The 17467-nt window shown below is 46.3% G+C and overlaps 1 protein-coding gene across 3 annotated transcripts in view; it reads left to right on the top strand.

The window, feature by feature from the left end:
• The window catches only part of LOC124613169 (proteasomal ubiquitin receptor ADRM1-B), a 113820-nt gene that overhangs the window by 27098 nt on the left and 69255 nt on the right, over positions 1 to 17467 (top strand). For all 3 annotated transcript variants that reach the window (XM_047141811.1, XM_047141819.1, XM_047141801.1), the window contains exon 3: positions 200 to 302. In XM_047141811.1, coding sequence (XP_046997767.1) covers positions 200 to 302 — 103 coding nt within the window. The remainder of the gene's footprint in view (positions 1 to 199; positions 303 to 17467) is intronic.

The raw sequence follows: 17467 nt of genomic DNA, 5'->3' as shown, positions 1-17467 counted from the left end.
ATACAAAATCTACTTAAAATTTTGAACTAAAATGCTGTTAATAAAAAATTTAAAACAATGAATTTTTGACTGCTAAAGTTATTTTAGTAAATGTGGAGATCATTTGTGGTGATTAATAATATAATTTTGAAATGTATCCAGTAAGTGTAGTGGACATATGCTACACAGGACTTATTTAAACATTCTTTTTATGAAACAGGAACCAAAGACTGATAAAGATGAAGAAAACTGCCGTCGTATTAATGAAGTTCTGAACAATCCACCAACTCCTGGTTCTCAGAGAAGTGGGGGAGGCACACCAGGTAATGCATTCTGTTGCTGTACATATTGCCATAAATGTTATCTTGCTAGTTGAGTCTCCAGTGCTCTAGTCCATTGCCTTGATACAGCCCCAGGCCCAGACTGCATCCACAACCAAATGCTGAAGCATCTCTCAGTGGACTGTCAGTGTCACATCCTTGACACCTTTAATCAGATCTAGAGCAAGGGTGAGTTCCCATCTCAGTGTCCAGAAACCCCCAAGAGGTGACACAGTTACTGCCCAATCAGCCTTACCAATTTTCTCTGTAAGTTGCTCGAACGCATAGTGAGCAAGTGGCTGTGTTGGCTCATTGAGTCTTGCAGTCTTTTGGCTGCATCTTAGGATGGTTTTCAGAAAGGTCGCTCCACTTGTAATAATTTGGTTCAGCTGGGGTCCACCATCTGGTAGGATTTTGCACATGTTCAGCACCTCATCACTGTCTTTTTTTGATTTACAGAAGACGTATGGCACGAAATGGCGTCACTACATTTGTACATTAGTGGGTCTTTGGAGTCCACACAAGTTTCTTGTCAAGAACTTCCTGTCGCACCTTACATTCTGGGTTAAAGTGGGTGCTTCACTCAAGTACCCTCCATATCCAAGAGAATGGGGTCTCACAGGGCTCTGTACTGAGATTCCTCCTCTTTCTGGTTGCCATAGATGATCTTGTGGCGGCTGTGGGGTCTTCGGTATTGCCCTCTTTGTATGTTTATGATTTTTGCTTTTATAAATTTCTCCTATAGTATGGGTGTTGCTGAGCATTGCCTACAGGGTGCCATACAAAAGGCGCAGTCATGGGCTCTCACCCCTGGCTTTTGGTTTCCATCTGTCAAGACTCGGGTCATGCACTTCTGCCATTGTTGTACTGCCCTTCCCCACCCAGAACTTTAGCTACATGATCAGTTACTTCTTGTAGTTGAAACGCATCACTTTTTGGCACCTGCCTGACGGGTCTTCCCCATCTACGCCAACTTAAGCTGAAGTGCTGACAACACTTTGGTACACTTCACTGCCTCAGTAACACTAGCTGGGGTGCAGACCACTCTGCCCTTTTGCGGCTCTATAAAGTCCTGATTCTGTCCTGCCTTGCTTTGGGGTCCTTGCATGTGGGAGCCTTGCTTATTGTTCAGCATCACCCTCAGCATTGCAGATACTGGACCTCATTCATCATTGTGAGGTCTGACTTAGGACAAGAGCCTTCTGAACTAACCCTGTGAACAGACTACTAGTTGGCACTGGGGTCCCTCCATTACCTGTCAGGTGCCAACAACAGCTACTGAATTAAGCTGTTCATGTTCGTAGCTTCCCAGAGCATTCCAACTACCGTGCCCATTTCCCTGCAAGGGAGCTCCTTCTCCCTCAGCGGGAGGATTTGCCTCGAAGTCCCCTTTGATCCAAAAGATTCCATACACCCCACAACTTTTTGCCACCTGTTCTAGGCTTCCCTTCAAACGTATTTGGGTTCAGAAGTGGTGTTCACAGATGGCTCAACAGTTGGCGGCCGAACAGGTTTTACACGCACGGTGCAGTGAACTCCACTCTCTGTCAAATGACTGCACTGTCTTCACTGCTGAATTGATGGCTGTTAAACTAGCCCTTAGCCATGTTTGTTCTTCCCCCAGGGGGCCCACAGCTCTTCTGTGGGTATGTGTGTGTGGCATGCACAGGTCCCAGAGCTATTGCGGTCTTTGTTCTTTTCTGGGCTACTTTACCTATCCCATCATTCTCCTTTCCTGACCTCCTTCCTTCCCCTCTCTTGGTGTTGTTCTGTCAGCCCAGCTATCCTCATGACTTTGCTTCCTCTTACGGTTTTGGTTGGTTGCTTTTCCTCCACCTTTTTGGCGTTTCCTTTTTGGTCCTCCTCCAGGGTTTGACCTCCATCTCAAAATTTGAAATCTGTAGTGTGAGCCAGATGGAGAACAACTCTCTCCCTAGCACCTTTGGCGTGGGTTCCTCTCTTCCTCCTCTCCCTCTCACTTTTCCCCCCTTCCTCTCCCTCCTCACCATAGTCCTTTGGATTCCTTGCTAGGTCACCAGCTCGGTATCCAGTCCATGTGGTGGGGCTGTATGTACTCATCTGGTTGAGCCCCATGACACCACAGGGATGACACTGTTGGTACCTGCACCGTGAGCGCCTTGTGCAAGCCTAGGAGTGGTTGCCCATTCTTTTTGGGGCATTGGAACACCCAGCAAAGACTGTCCTGCCAGGCGGCCATTGGTGTGGCTGAGTGACACCCACAAGCTGAGCCCATGTTCGTAGTGGGTGATACCAGGGAGGACGTTTGGCACATGAAACGTTTTCAACTCTCTGGCCCCTCTTCTGCAGCCGTGTCTGTTCCCAGAAATAGTTCTTCTCTGTTCCTGTTTGTCTTCCTGGCCCTACCCGCCTTGGCTACCCCCTGGGGAGAGAGCCAGGCCCTCCGACTTGGGTTGAAACCCTTACCACGGTTCCTAGTCTGTCTCGGGACCAACAGGGAAACTTTTGCCACCACCAAACTCATTTTATTTGTGGAACATATTGAGGAAAAGTTTGGTGAAGTTCAGTTGTTAAGCAAGACCAGCTCTGGCTCTCACCTTATAAAGACAACTTCTGCCAGTCAGTCAGCCTCCCTCTGTGGATGCGACCATTTAGAAGACATCCTCGTGACTATTGCTTCACATAAGCCACAAGTATGACAGTGGGTGTAATTTTCCATAGGGAACTTCTCCTGTAATCTGATAATGAACTTAGGGCCAATCTGGAACAATGTGGTGTTCATTTCGTCTGACATGTCCAGAAAGCCCTAAGGTCTGTCTTGTAGACACTGGCTCTTTCATTGTGGCATTTGAGGATACCCTGCCCGAGAAGGTCAAGGTACTGATGCAACGTGAAACTGTACATTTCACCTCCCATGCGTTGTTCCCATTGCCTCAAGTTTAGCCACATGTGCTCGCCATGCGATGCTGCTCCCACTTGTGGTGACTTGCCGCCCTCTTCATGTGGGGAGCCCATGTGCCCCACAGCCTCACTGGGTAAACTGCTATGGTCTCCATTCTCCCCAGTCACTGGAGTGTCCATTGTACATGAAGGAAAAAAGAATTCAGGAAATAAAGAATGTTGACTGTCTCGGCTACTTTGAGGACCAGAAATAGACAGACTTCACCCTGTAAATATCTCCTGTACCTTTGCCTCAGCTAAGTCTTCCCTCCTTACCTTTCCGCCTTACCCCCATCCTGCACCCCACTTCCCTTTCCTCACCTTCAGCAGCTCTCATCCCTTCTCCTCCAAGAATCACTCCTCCTCCTCCTCCTCCACGGCCAGGTAAGACATCCTCTTCTCTGGCTCCTGCTAGGGATGGGGCTCCCTTTCAGAGCACCTCTCCCCGGTGTTCTCAGGACAGGAAACTTGCACCCTTGGGTCGGATGAGAGACCCACATTCCAAGAGCCCCAAAGCCACTTGCCCTCTGCCTGATCCCGACATCACTGCCACTTATTCCCTTACTGGTAATGCCTCCTCTCTCCCTCCAAGGGAGAAGAAGCAGCAGTACAAGTCAAATGAGGCTTCCCTGGCTTCCCCTCCTCCTCATCCCAGATCAGACCCAGTTTTTATGGATGTCACCCCAACCTCATTGGTGACGACTACTGACTGAGCAACATGACCTCCCCTTGGTTTCTTTGTGTCTCGCCTGGACTCTCACCACAGGATAATGCAGTGGAATTGCAATGTATATTATTGTCACCTGCCAGAAATACGCCTTGTTTCCACCTACTCTTCGTTCTGTCTTGATCTTCAAGAAATGCACTTCCGTGATGATCACTCTCCATCTTTCCGTGGTTATTGGGCATTCTGTCAGAACTGTGCCATTCCCGGGATAGCATCTGGAGGGGATCTGCACTTTGGTTCATACCCATGTCATTAGCGACTGATTAGTAGTGACCTGGAAGCAAGAGAGGCAAGAGTGCGAATGACCCCAGTGATCACCATTTGCAATGTCTACTGCTCTCCAGGTAGGTCACTTCCATATGTTGAACTATCTACAGCAACTCTCATCCCCATATCATCTCATTGGGGACTTCAGTATATACCACCGCCTGTGGGGGGGAGTGCTGCTTGTGTTGTAGGGCTCTTCTACTTGATCAAATTATTACACCCTTTGATTTGTCTCTCCTCAATGATGGTTCCCCTACCCACTTCAGTGCTGCTCACGGCACTTCTGCTGTTATCAATCTCACAGTCTCCTCCCCTGCTCTCATGGCTTCCCTACATTGTTCATCCCAAGATGAACTTGGTGTCAGTGTCCACTTTCCGGCGATTCTATCATTCCCCCAGCCACCACCAGTCAGCCAGGCCCCCACGTTGGACATTCTGCAGGGCCAATTGGCCTTTATGTACATCTGCTGTGCACTTAGACACCTCTCTCTCGAATTGCTTTGAAGCAGTTGTCCAGGTCATATCTGCCACTATTCTTCGCGCTGCTGGCACTGCTACCTCCTATCCCCAGGACCCCCTCATCATCGACCGGTACCGTGGTGGACCAGGGACATAGCAGTCACTGTCCAGGATTGCCATACTAAGGCTTACCACATTATTAAATGGAGTAAAACGAATGGTGAGAGCACTGTGTTACTTCCTGGGGACGTATGCCTCTTCATTGCAGGTTTGGTCCAAGCTCCGTAGCCTTCTGGGCTTCCGGTGACAGTCAACTGTCCAGGGCCTTATCCTCCAAAGCACTCTTATCATCTACTGATCCATTGGCCCTTGCAGAACACCTTGTGAAACACGTTGCAACAGCATCGGCATCCTTTTCCTATCCTGCTACCTTTCTCTGCCAGAAACGCAGAGTTGATCAGACCCCCTCTGTTTCAAATCTCACCAAGCTGAACCCTATAGTGAACGCTTAACTGAATGGGAATTCTTGCAAGCTCTTACATTTTCAGCTGACGGGGCCTTAGGCCTATATTCCACCCACAACCAGATATCCAACACTTGGATGTTACACAGGGGCAACATCTACTCAGAGTCTTCAGCCGCATTTGGCACACGGATACCTTTCCATCGCGGTGGCGAGACAATATAGTTATCTCCATCCTTAAGTGTGGGAAGAACCCAGTGTCTCAGAAGTTACCTCCCGATTAGCCCAATGAACGTACTTTGTAAACTGTTTGAGAAGATGGAGAGGTTTTGGTTATGTTGGGTACTCTAATCTCAGGGCCTTTGTGTCCTCGTATCAGTGTGGCTTCAGGGAAGGAAGATCTCCAATTGACAATTTACTCAGATTGGAAACTGCAATTTGACAGGCTTTTACTTACCAACAGCACCTTGTCATGGTGGTCTTTGACCTACATAAGGCATTTGACAAAACATGGTGCCATCACATTTTATATACCCTCCATGTCTGGGGCTTTTGCGTCCACCTACAGATTTTTTATTCATGAGTTTTTATCCCACCAGGTTTTGCGGGTTAGAGTTTGCATTTCACTCAGCACCCCTCGGATTCAGCAGAATGATACCTCACAGGGTTGTGTGTTAAGTGTTGAAAGATATATTTACAATGAAGGGCTATCTTTACAATTAATCTGAATATGGGGAGTAAAGAGTGGCCTCAGTACAACTGTCGTGCAAACAGAATGCAGTGGGCTGTGCCGTACATCGGAGCTGGATGAAGCATGGAGTGGAACTTGAGCAGTGAGAGCGTCAACAAAAATTCTGGCAAAAGAACATTTATTAGATCGGTTAATTTAAATGTACACATGAACGTGTATAGTGAGTAATATGATGGTTGCTGTTGCCTGCAATCCATTATGTTGCATATTAATTAACCCTAGAACTTTACTTTGGAGTCCCCTGCAAATTCTATGATCTATGAAAGAGGAATGATCAAAGGATGGTTTAATCACGAACACTTACATTCACACGCACTTCAGAGGCTAACAGGAAGGAAAAGAACTAAAAACCTTCACCACAACACATGTGGGTAGCAAGAGAGGCTGTTCCCTTGATTTTAACATGTGGGATAAATGAATACAATTTCTGTTTGAAGTTAATTGCTATAAAAAGGAAGCATAGTTAAGAATCATAATTAATTCAGATATTCTGCAGCAGATCACTATGGCCTTGGTACTGTAAAGTTCCACATTAGATCACAACCACATGGGCCTCGCAAAAAAAAATGTGCACAAAGAATGTTATCAAGCAAGACGAATTGCACAAAATTCAGTCATAAAATCACAGAAAGCATACGCAAATTATATGCTGTCGCAAAAGGGATACTAAAAAAAAAAAAACAAAAAAATGAATCACAGTAAACTCAACATGGCTCCATGCACTTAACACTCATTACTTAGCAAGTAAAATTTGTGACACACGATAATAAACTATGAACAATGAAAGGAATCATTTACTTTGACTAGCTTTGAAAACCTTACATAAAACACAATGTTAACTTCTTATTGAAAGGGCACACTTACCGCCAGCAGGTCTCACCCGTCTCGCGTCCCACGGAGCACTCCACGAGCATTGCTCTCCAACCAAAACTGATCCCTTACCCACAGAAGTGGCCTGAGGAACCCCTATTGTGGTGCCAACCTATACAAAAGGTTCGTCAAAGGCAAACAAACTTCTTTGCTACCTAGTAGGTGTTTCCTACAGTTGGCTGTTCTGAGACAGTGGCAGACTGCTACACTCTCACAGATCTATGCACTGAAATCCTTGCACACCCTTTCATACATTTAACTGATTGGACAAGAAGAGGAGAGAAAAGATACATTGAAATATGGCACTTAAATGTAACAAACGTGCGTGGGGCTCTGACAAGTATCAATAACACAATGAAATGTTAAAATGAAGTATGGTTAGTAAACTGTGGCCATCACACACACACACACACACACACTCAGCTGATCAGTCTTTTCCCTTTTCTTCTTTACATCTAGGGTAATAGACCACTTGCACGAACAATTGAGTTGCCAGAGACAAACAAATGAAGCTGTGTGGTGTGGCAAAATCATGAAGCAGCTCGTGCAGAGACCCATCAGTGTCACACTCTTCCTTATAGCCATCAGTGGGCTTGTAATCTAAGTTGGGCCTCTAGCTAGCTCATCATTGTATGAGATGTGTTTGAAAATTAAGATGACTTTATAGTTTTATAAAAAAAATTGTTTGTTTATTCATTACTATTCATGTTGTCCCCTTGAAAGTAACCCCCTCAGATGCAATACACTTCTGCTCATGCTTCTTCCAATCCTCGGAACACTCCTCTTAAGCACTTTTTGGTACAGCCTTGAGTACTTGCAGCAATGCAGTTTTTATTTTCTGAATCGTTGAAAATCTTCATCCATTTGTAGGTATCTTCAGCTTTGGGATGAGGAAAAATTTGCAGGGGGCCAAATCCGGTGAATACATTGGCTGAGGCATAATTGCTGTGTTGTTTTTGGCCAAAAAACCTCTCACAAGCAACAATGAATGAGCAGGTGCATTGTCGTGATGGAAAAGCCGTGAATTGTTTTTCCACAATTCCGGACATTTTTTCATATTGCTTCTCATAAGAGCAAATCAGTATCATCATTGACGTCATTCAAGAGCTCCTGAGAGATGCTCATTCGATGGTTCTTCTGATCAACATTGAGAAGTTGTGGAACGCACTTCACTGACACAACGTCTCATGCCCAAAACATCCAAAAAAATTGCATGATATGAGCTGATTGCTATGCCAACATCCTCAGCAACTTCTCTTACAGTAATTCGATGATTTTCCAAAACAATTTTCTTCACAGCTTCAGCATTATCATCTGTTGTCAATGTGCTAGGGCATCCAGAATTAGGTTCGTCCATCATGGAAGAGCTTGTACCACTTGTAAACTTTTTTGCTTACTTAGAGTAGACTCACAGTATGCCACTGTCAACATTTCAAGCATTTCAGAGCACTTGATTCCATTTTTCACACAAAATTTGATGCAAATTCTTTGCTCCATTTTTATAATAATAAAAAATTGCCGAGCACACTAAAATACACCTAACCCTTTTATCTGACAAAAACAAATGAAGTATCTTCTGCACTCTAAACTGTGAACTTACGTTTTGGATGTGTGTACCAACATAAAAAAAAATCTATAATCGAATGTACATTGCTTGTGCAATTTGAAAAGGCATCCTACTTTTTGAACAGCCCTGATATGTAGATGATTTTTGCATCTGGTGCAGCGTGTGCTGTGTGCTAGCTCCAAGGTGCCATCCAGCGGACCTCTGCGTGGATTGCCTCCCATGAATTTCCAGTTTTCTCCCTCCAAAAATTGGTTATGCATTTGTCATCAACCCATAGTACAGCCCCATCCAAAATTTTATATAGGTGTTGCAGCACAGTCTCATTCCTTGGGCTTTGTTTTTGATAAAAAGCTGATGTGGCTGCCTGATATTTGACACCTGAAGACTACATGCATATGAAAGCTTAATGCTCTCCATCTTTTGGCCCACACATTTCGGGATGCAGACCGTGCCACTCCTCTCCATCTGTACTGTACTGTGGTGTGGTCTTGTCCAAACCAGGTTATGGCAGTCAGGTTTATGGACTCTGAAAATACTTGACGCTGTTCACCATTGTGGGGTGTGTCTGGCTGTTGGTGCCTTTCACGCCAGTCCTGTTGACAGTCTCTTCGCAGAAGTGGGGTTTCCCCCTCTACAAATTCGGTGGAGCCAACTCCTGATTTCTTACGCAGTCATCACCATTCGCAGATTCCTTTCCCGTCCCGTGTACCCTGTCCTCTTTGCATGTGGTGACGTCTCCCTCCTGATCACCGCCCATGGGTGGGATGGCCAGTTGATATGTGTCTTGCTTCCCCCCCCCCCCCCCCCCCCCTGTCGGGATCTCCATCTCTGCTCACTGGAATGTGCCCCATGTATTTCCTCCCACACCCACTCCTTGGATGGTGCCTAGACCACGGATTAGGACCAAACAGTTCCAGGGTCTTAAGGTCTCTGTCATCCCTATGATCTTAAGGCGTCTTGTATGTTCCATCCTTGCAGAGCTCTAAGGTGCTACAATCTTCTACATTGATGGTTCTGAGACAATCAATAAGTTGGGATATGCTTTCATGTCTCCTGGCTTAAAACACCATTTATCATTGGGATCATGTAGTGTGTTCACAGCAGAGCTGCTAGCCATTAACAAGGTCCTCCATTCTGTTTCTCAGGCCTCCCTCCACAATATTTTAATATGTACAGACTCACTGAGCAACCTGCAAGCAATCAACCAATGCTATTATCATCATCTCTTTGTCTAAGCTATCCATGACCTCACCTCCCTTGCTCGTGCTGCCTGTTCAGTTGTCTTTCTGTGGGTCCCAAGTCATGTGGATATCCCAGGGAATGAACTGGCTGACCATTTGGCTAGAGAAGCTGATACTTACCCTCCATTCCCTTTCATGACTCAAGCTCCAGATATAAGGATCTATGTCAGATCTCTATGTGGCCAAAAGTGGAATGACATCTGATCCACTACTGCTCTCAGTAATAAACTCCACACTATCGAGGAGACTACTGTGGTTTGGTGCTCTTCCTTCTGCTCTTCTCAGAAGGGGTCCACTATTTTATATGGTCTATGCATTGGTCATACCAGGTTCACCCATTGTTTCCTCCTGCATAACAAACCACTCCCACAATGTGGTTGTGGAGCCAGACTGATGGTATCCCACATATTGGTGGAATGTCCCCTTCTTTTGGCCCTTCATGCTAAGTGTAGTCGTCCAGATTCCTTAATTTTAATATTAGCAGATGATTCATTGATGGTTGAATTGGTCCTCAGGTTCCTCCGTGAAGGTGTTTGTTTTCAGATGTAAGGTTTTGATTTACTCCTGGAGCAGGGCGTTGTTGGGGTTGGGGGCCTCTCTCCATGTTTTCTCGGTCTGAGACCCATGGCCACTTCCTCTTGCAAAGACTGCTCTTTTATCCCTCTGTTTCCCAGTTTTTATATTTGGTCCACCCTTTTATACCTTCTATGACGTGTGTTTTAACTTCCTTGTTTTATAGTTTGACACCTCTCCACTTCTTGTGGACCCTTTCTCTTCCGTGTGTAACTTTGGAATCATGGGACTGATGACCTCGCTGTTAGTCCCATAACGCCATCAGTCAATCAATGAAATTATGCTTGTTCTTGGACTGGCAAGAGTATCCTAATCTGTAGTGACTCCATTAACAGCCTTCAGGCTATAGACCAGCACAGCTCTACTCCTCCACTGGTGAAGCTGTCGGTGCATGGACCGTGTTTCTGAAAGTTGAGTGTGCTGAGTTTCTGACATCAAAGTGTGGAGTAGCATGTTGGGATCCTTTCTGACCTTGCAGAGCAATATGTAGCATGTCAGATAAGCTGAACTTGCATTTGAGTGCTGCTATATCTTATGAGTGCTGTATCCCTTCAGTGCAGAGTTGTGATGCGCCACATTGGCTTTCAGTTGAAGCTCATAGTTATATATGCTATATCTGAGCACCAGCAAACTGAGGAGCTCTTGAAAACCCACTGTTAATTGTATGATTCGTTGTAATGAAATGATGAGAAACATCATATTTGTTGTAAAAGGATTATTGTAGCTTGTGTATTATGAGAGTATTCCATTTGAAGGCAACAGCACATTGAAGGTCCATGAAAAATGCATTGTTCTTGGTGCAGTTTGTTACAATTGAAATCCTATTAGTAATATAGCTACAACTGAAGCTTTCAAGATAGAGTAATAATTTAGGTGTGATCATCAGAAATCCGTGGTCTCTTTAGCACATTGAATAGCATCACTAATTCATGACAAAATGTGTGCTGTTTTGGTGGTTCATGTCCTACTACATCCAAAAATTGTTTTTCCTAACCTTCATGTTTTTAATAGGTTCCAGTGCTTTATTAGTTTAATATAGGTATATACCATAATATTCTATGTTACGTAAATATAAGTGCACTCTCTTTGAGGAGCAATTTTGTTCAAATGGCTTAATCTACAGAACACCTTGCGCTACTTGCAGTAAGATATTTTGCACTTTTTTCTTCTAAGTTTTGTAATTCACATGTTGTAGAGATTCTGCTACTAATTAGGGACAGCGATAAAGTATGAATGACATTAGGGTTATATTAAAATGTGAGAGTGACGAAACTATTGTAAATTTGTTTCACACTGTTTATAATGGAACTTTAAGCTGATGTCCGTATTGACTGGCCGTGAAACTTTCTTTTTTGCCTTGTAATATTTATGCAGATATTGAACTTTTTATTTATGAATACTAGAGACAGAACAACCTGGCTACCATATGGACAAGACAAGAAACTACATTTTAATAGAGCTAATATAGGAATTTTATGCCGGTCCATTTCATAAACGGTGTGATTTATGAGCCAGATATAGTCAGCAATTGCTGCTGGAGTGCATTGCAATCATGTATACCACATTCGGCCTCACGTACTGTGTGCACAAGTGGCATCATTTCTGAGCGTTCAGCAGCATTTTGAACTCGGCACGCTCGATGTTGAAGTTAGACACCACAGTCTATGTGCTGACAGCTTTATGGCTGTCCAGGACCTTCTCTTGTACCTCCATCTAGCTGGATGACCAGTTGTTTTCATTTGGACCCCTGGTCATGTAGGGATTTTGGGAAATGAATGAGCTGACCAGTTGGCCACCAGGATGATGATTCTGGAAACAATAGAATAAAAATATTATGGATGAAGTCAGACTAGAAATAGCACTACCATTCAACATAGTTCTTATTGGAATATAAAGAGGTGTAAATGTGTGCCAAAAGATTCATCCATTTTTGTTAGATCTCACATAGTGTTGCAAACTCTAGAGGTCTCTCCATGGTAAAATGTAGACGATAAGTTGCCTACAGCAAATGTGAGTTTATCGTATGAAGTAGGCCCCATATACATCCATGTTAATAGTCTGCTTGTTAGTAGACACTTCATTCATCGGAATTTAGTTTCACGCGTCAGAACTTTCATTGTCATATGCTACTATATGCTTAAACCAGTATGCTCAAACAGTCTCACTTCACTTTCAATGTGTAGGTGTGCTGTAGCTTGATGCACCCGTAACAGTCACATTTGAAAGTTGAAAATATAATGTATTGGATGGATAAAAAATCTGCTCACCAAGCAGTGGCAGGAGAACACTTATACACTGAAGAGCCAAAGAAACTGGTACATCTGCATAATATTGTGTAGGGCCCCCGCAAGCACGCAGAAGTGCCACAACACGGCGTGGCATGGAGTTGACTAATGTCTGAAGTAGTGCTGGACAGAATTGACACCATGAATCCTGCGGTGCTCCCCCTGCAGGTTCGGGGGTAAGAATAAGCCCGTGGTATTCCTGCCTGTAGTAAGAGGTGGCTAAAAGGAGTCTCAAACGTTTCGGACCCTATGTGGTGGTCCCCTCTTGGGTTTGACCACCATATTTCAAAATTATTCCGAAGAGCAAGCCAATTGGGGAAGGGCGCCTTACTTGGTGCATTGTGTCCATCGTGCATTGAGACCTTTAGCCAGCTTATTCGCCATTACATTGCAGTCCCGCTCGCTCTCCATCTCTTTGGCGAGGATACATCCCTGGGTGCGATTTCCGCCATGCATTCTGCAAATGTCGCTTTCTGTGCTGACGACGGCCATGGGCCACTTGCCACCTAATATCCAGCACGGTAGCCAGCCCGTTGTGGTGGGGCCAACATGTACCCTGTTGGTTGTAGCCCACTGACAACACAGGGATCGCTCTGCTGATGCCTGTGCTGTTAACTCCCCATGTATGCCAATGAGTAGATGCTCATCTCCCTGGAGCATTGGGACTCCCAGCAATAGCCATCCCGCCAGGTGGCCCTTGCTGTGACTGGGTGGTGCCTGTGGGGAGGGCCCTTGTTTGGAGTAGGTGGCATCAGGGTGGATGACACGCAGTGAAGCATGGCACATCTTCTCTTGCTGGTGGTCAACCACCAGCAGTCTAAGCGTTTGAGGGCTCACTTTAATGCAAACTTGTATCACCCCAAATCTTTCCCCTCCCTGGCCACACCATGGGAGGAACGAAAGGCTATGAATGACAGCGAGACGTATTAGCTCCGGTATCTAGTCTGTACGAGTGCTGATGGGGAATCCTTTGTGTCCATGAAGCCTCAGTTCTTTGTAGAGCATTTAGAGGACAAGTTCCGGGAGGTGGAGGGTTTGTCAAAAATGCGGTCCGGGTCAGTCTTGATAAAAACAGCAGTCTCTGCCAAGTCACGGGCATTACTCGCTTGTAAGAAGCTGGGGGATGTTTCTGTTACTATCACGCCCCATAAAAGCTTAAATATGGTCCAGGGCATTATCTTCCACAGGGACCTTCTTCTACCTTCCGATGACGAGCTGCGCGCCAACTTAAAGCGACGAGGTGTCCATTTCGTCCGGCGCATCCATCAGTGTCCGAGGGATAATCAGGTTGCCACCGGTGCCTTCATCTTGGCCTTCGAGGGTGCCACATTACCCGAGGAGGTCGCAAGCGGCATCTCTCATTGGCACATGTCATTGCCTTTAAATGGCTCCATGCGTGAGCCCACCGCCTCATTCACCAATGCAAGCAGGAGTGCTGGGAAAGGAATGTCTCCACCATTGGCCTCTGTACCTCTCCAACGCAGGTTTGGGCCAAGATTAGGCGACTCTATGGCTATTGGAGCCCCGTCAGCGTACCTGCCCTTTCACTGAACGGAGCAGCCTGTGATGACTCCGACACAATTGCAAACCACTTGGCAGAGCATTTTACTCAGAGTTTCGCTTCTGCAAATTATCCACTGGCCTTCTGCTCCCTGAAAGATCGGTTGGAACATCAGAGCCTTTCATTTCACACGCGCCACCCTGAATCGTACAATGCTCCGTTCATTCAGTCACAATTCGAAAGTGCCCTAGCCGCTTGCCCAGATACAGCTCCCGGGCCAGATCACATCCACTGTCAGATGCTCAAACACCTCTTGGTGGACTGTCAGTGACGCCTCGTAGATCTTTTCAACAGTATCTGTGTGGAGAGTGAGTTGCCGTTGCAATGGTGGTAAAGCATCGTAATCCTGGTGTTGAAACATGGCAAGAACCCACTGGAGGTGGACAGCTACCGCCCCATTAGCCTCACCAACGTTCTTTGCAAGTTGATCGGACGCATGGTGAGCCGGAGGTTGAGTTGGCTGCTTGAGTCTCCGGGCCTTCTGGTTCCTTCTCAGGGTGGGTTCCGTAAGGGCCACTCTGCCGCCGATAATCCGACGGCCTTTGCCTGCTGTCAGCATCTGGTCGCTGCCTTTTTTGATATGCGGAAGCCATATGATACGACATGGCGACATCACATCCTCTCTATGCTTCATGGTTGGGTCTTTGGGGTCCACTTCAGATTTTCATACAAAATTTTCTGTCTCTTTGTTTCTTCTGCGTGCAAGTTGCGGCCTCCCATAGTTCCTTCAGAGTTCAGGAGAATGGGATACTGCAAGGATCTTTCTTAAGTGTCTGCCTCTTTTTAATTGCAATTAATGGGCTCGCTGCGGCGGTAGGAACGTCTGTCTCAGCTTCCTTCTATACTGATGGCTTCTGCTTATACGAGGGCAGTTCAATAAGTAATGCAACACATTTTTTTTCTGAAACAGGGGTTGTTATATTCAGCATTGAAATACACCAGGTTATTCCCCAATCTTTTAGCTACACAACACTATTTTTCAACGTAATCTCCATTCAATGCTACGGCCTTACGCCACCTTGAAATGAGGGCCTTTATGCCTGCACGGTACCATTCCACTGGTCGATGTCGGAGCCAACGTCGTACTGCATCAATAACTTCTTCATCATCCGCGTAGTGCCTCCCACGGATTGCGTCCTTCATTGGGCCAAACATATGGAAATCCGACGGTGCGAGATCGGGGCTGTAGGGTGCATGAGGAAGAACAGTCCACTGAAGTTTTGTGAGCTCCTCTCGGGTGCGAAGACTTGTGTGAGGTCTTGCGTTGTCATGAAGAAGGAGAAGTTCGTTCAGATTTTTGTGCCTACGAACACGCTGAAGTCGTTTCTTCAATTTCTGAAGAGTAGCACAATACACTTCAGAGTTGATCGTTTGACCATGGGGAAGGACATCGAACAGAATAACCCCTTCAGCATCCCAGAAGACTGTAACCATGACTTTACCGGCTGAGGGTATGGCTTTAAACTTTTTCTTGGTAGGGGAGTGGGTGTGGCGCCACTCCATTGATTGCCGTTTTGTTTCAGGTTCGAAGTGATGAACCCATGTTTCATCACCTGTAACAATCTTTGACAAGAAATTGTCACCCTCAGCCACATGATGAGCAAACAATTCCGCACAGATGGTTCTCCTTTGCTCTTTATGGTGTTCGGTTAGACAACGAGGGACCCAGCGGGAACAAACCTTTGAATATCCCAACTGGTGACCAATTGTGACAGCACTACCAACAGAGATGTCAAGTTGAGCACAGAGTTGTTTGATGGTGATCCGTCGATCATCTCGAACGAGTGTGTTTGCACGCTCCGCCATTGCGGGAGTCACAGCTGTGCACGGCCGGCCCGCACGCAGGAGATCAGACAGTCTTGCTTGACCTTGCGGCGATGATGACACACGCTTTGCCCAATGACTCACCGTGCTTTTGTCCACTGCCAGATCACCGTAGAGATTCTGCAAGCGCCTATGAATATCTGAGATGCCCTGGTTTTCCGCCAAAAGAAACTCTATCACTGCCTGTTGTTTGCAACGCACATCCGTTACAGACGCCATTTTAACAGCTCCGTACAGCGCTGCCACCTGTCGGAAGTCAATGAAACTATACGAGATGAAGTGGGAATGTTTGAAAATATTCCACAAGAAATTTCCGGTTTTTTCAACCAAAATTGGCCGAGAAAAAAAATGTGTTGCATTACTTATTGAACTGCCCTCGTACTTTAGCTCCACTGGCATTGCAGCTGCTGAATGGTGCCATCTTCAAGGTGCAGTCTTGGGCAGTAGCACATGGCTGCCAGTTTTCGGCTGCCAAGACCTGCGTTATGCATTTCTGCTGGCGACGCACTGTTCACCCTGAGTCACGGCTTTATCTTGACGGCGAACGTCTTGCTGTGGTGTAGACGCATTGGTTTTTGGAATTGGTTTTTTATACCGGGTTGACTTGGTTCCCTCATCTTTGGTAGGTTAAACTGACGTAGCTGGCGACATCTTAAGGCTCTTCTTTGCTCGAGTCATACCAGCTCGGGTGCCGATCGGTCTACCCTTCTGCAGCTGTACCAGGCGTTAATTCAATCCCATCTAGATTATGAGAGCCTGTCTTACGGTTCGGCATCCCATTCCGCATTGCAGTTTTGGACCCCATCCTTTACAGTGGGATCTGACTCGCCACTGGAGCTTTCCGGACAAGCTCTGTCAACAGCATACTTGTGGAGGCAGGTGTCCCTCCATTGTGGTTCCGCCGACAATGATTACTGCTGGCCACTTATGCTACACACATTTGTGGCTTGCCCAGGCATCCCAATTTTCATCTCCTGTTCCCTCAATAGGTCATCCCTCTTCCTCCCCCCCCCCCCACCCCCCCCACCCCCCCCACCCCCCCGCCTGCGTACCCCGTGGTGTGTGCCCCACCCATGCCTTCGGCTCGATTTGGCACAGGGCCCGAAGGACTCAGTCCCTTCTGAGGCCCTCCGCTGCCGCTTTCTTTCAATCCTTGCCGCGTTTCAAGGCTCTGGCGTTGTCTATACTGACGGTTTGATGGTTGCTGGTCGTGTCGGTTATGCTCTTACTCTAGGGGATCATTATGAAAAACAGTCATTGCCGGCTGGCTGCAGTGATTTCACTGCCGAGCTGGTTGCTGTCTCTCATGCCCTAGAGTATATCCGCTCCTGCTCAGGTGAGTCCTTCGTTATCTGTAGTGACTCCCTGAGTGGTTTACGAGCTATCGACCAGTGTTTCCCTCACTCTTTTCTGGTTTTGGCTATCCAGGAGTCCCTCCATACTCTCGCCCGTTGCGGCCACTCTGTGGTCTTTGTGTGAAACCCGGGTCATGTCGGCATCTCAGGAAATGAACGTGTTGACACGCTGGCCAAATTGGAGAGTGACCTCAGGTCAGTTTTGCGGCATAAGGTACTTCACACCTAGGGTGAAGAATGGTGCACCCTTCCTTCACCCAACAAACTTCGGGCCATCAAGGAGGCTGCTGATGCATGGTGCTCCTC

This window comes from Schistocerca americana, chromosome 1 (genome assembly GCF_021461395.2).
Source record: "Schistocerca americana isolate TAMUIC-IGC-003095 chromosome 1, iqSchAmer2.1, whole genome shotgun sequence".
Classification (NCBI taxonomy): Eukaryota; Metazoa; Arthropoda; class Insecta; order Orthoptera; family Acrididae; genus Schistocerca; species Schistocerca americana.
The sequence above is the reverse complement of the archived record's forward strand: the minus strand, read 5'-3'. Positions and strand labels throughout refer to the sequence as shown.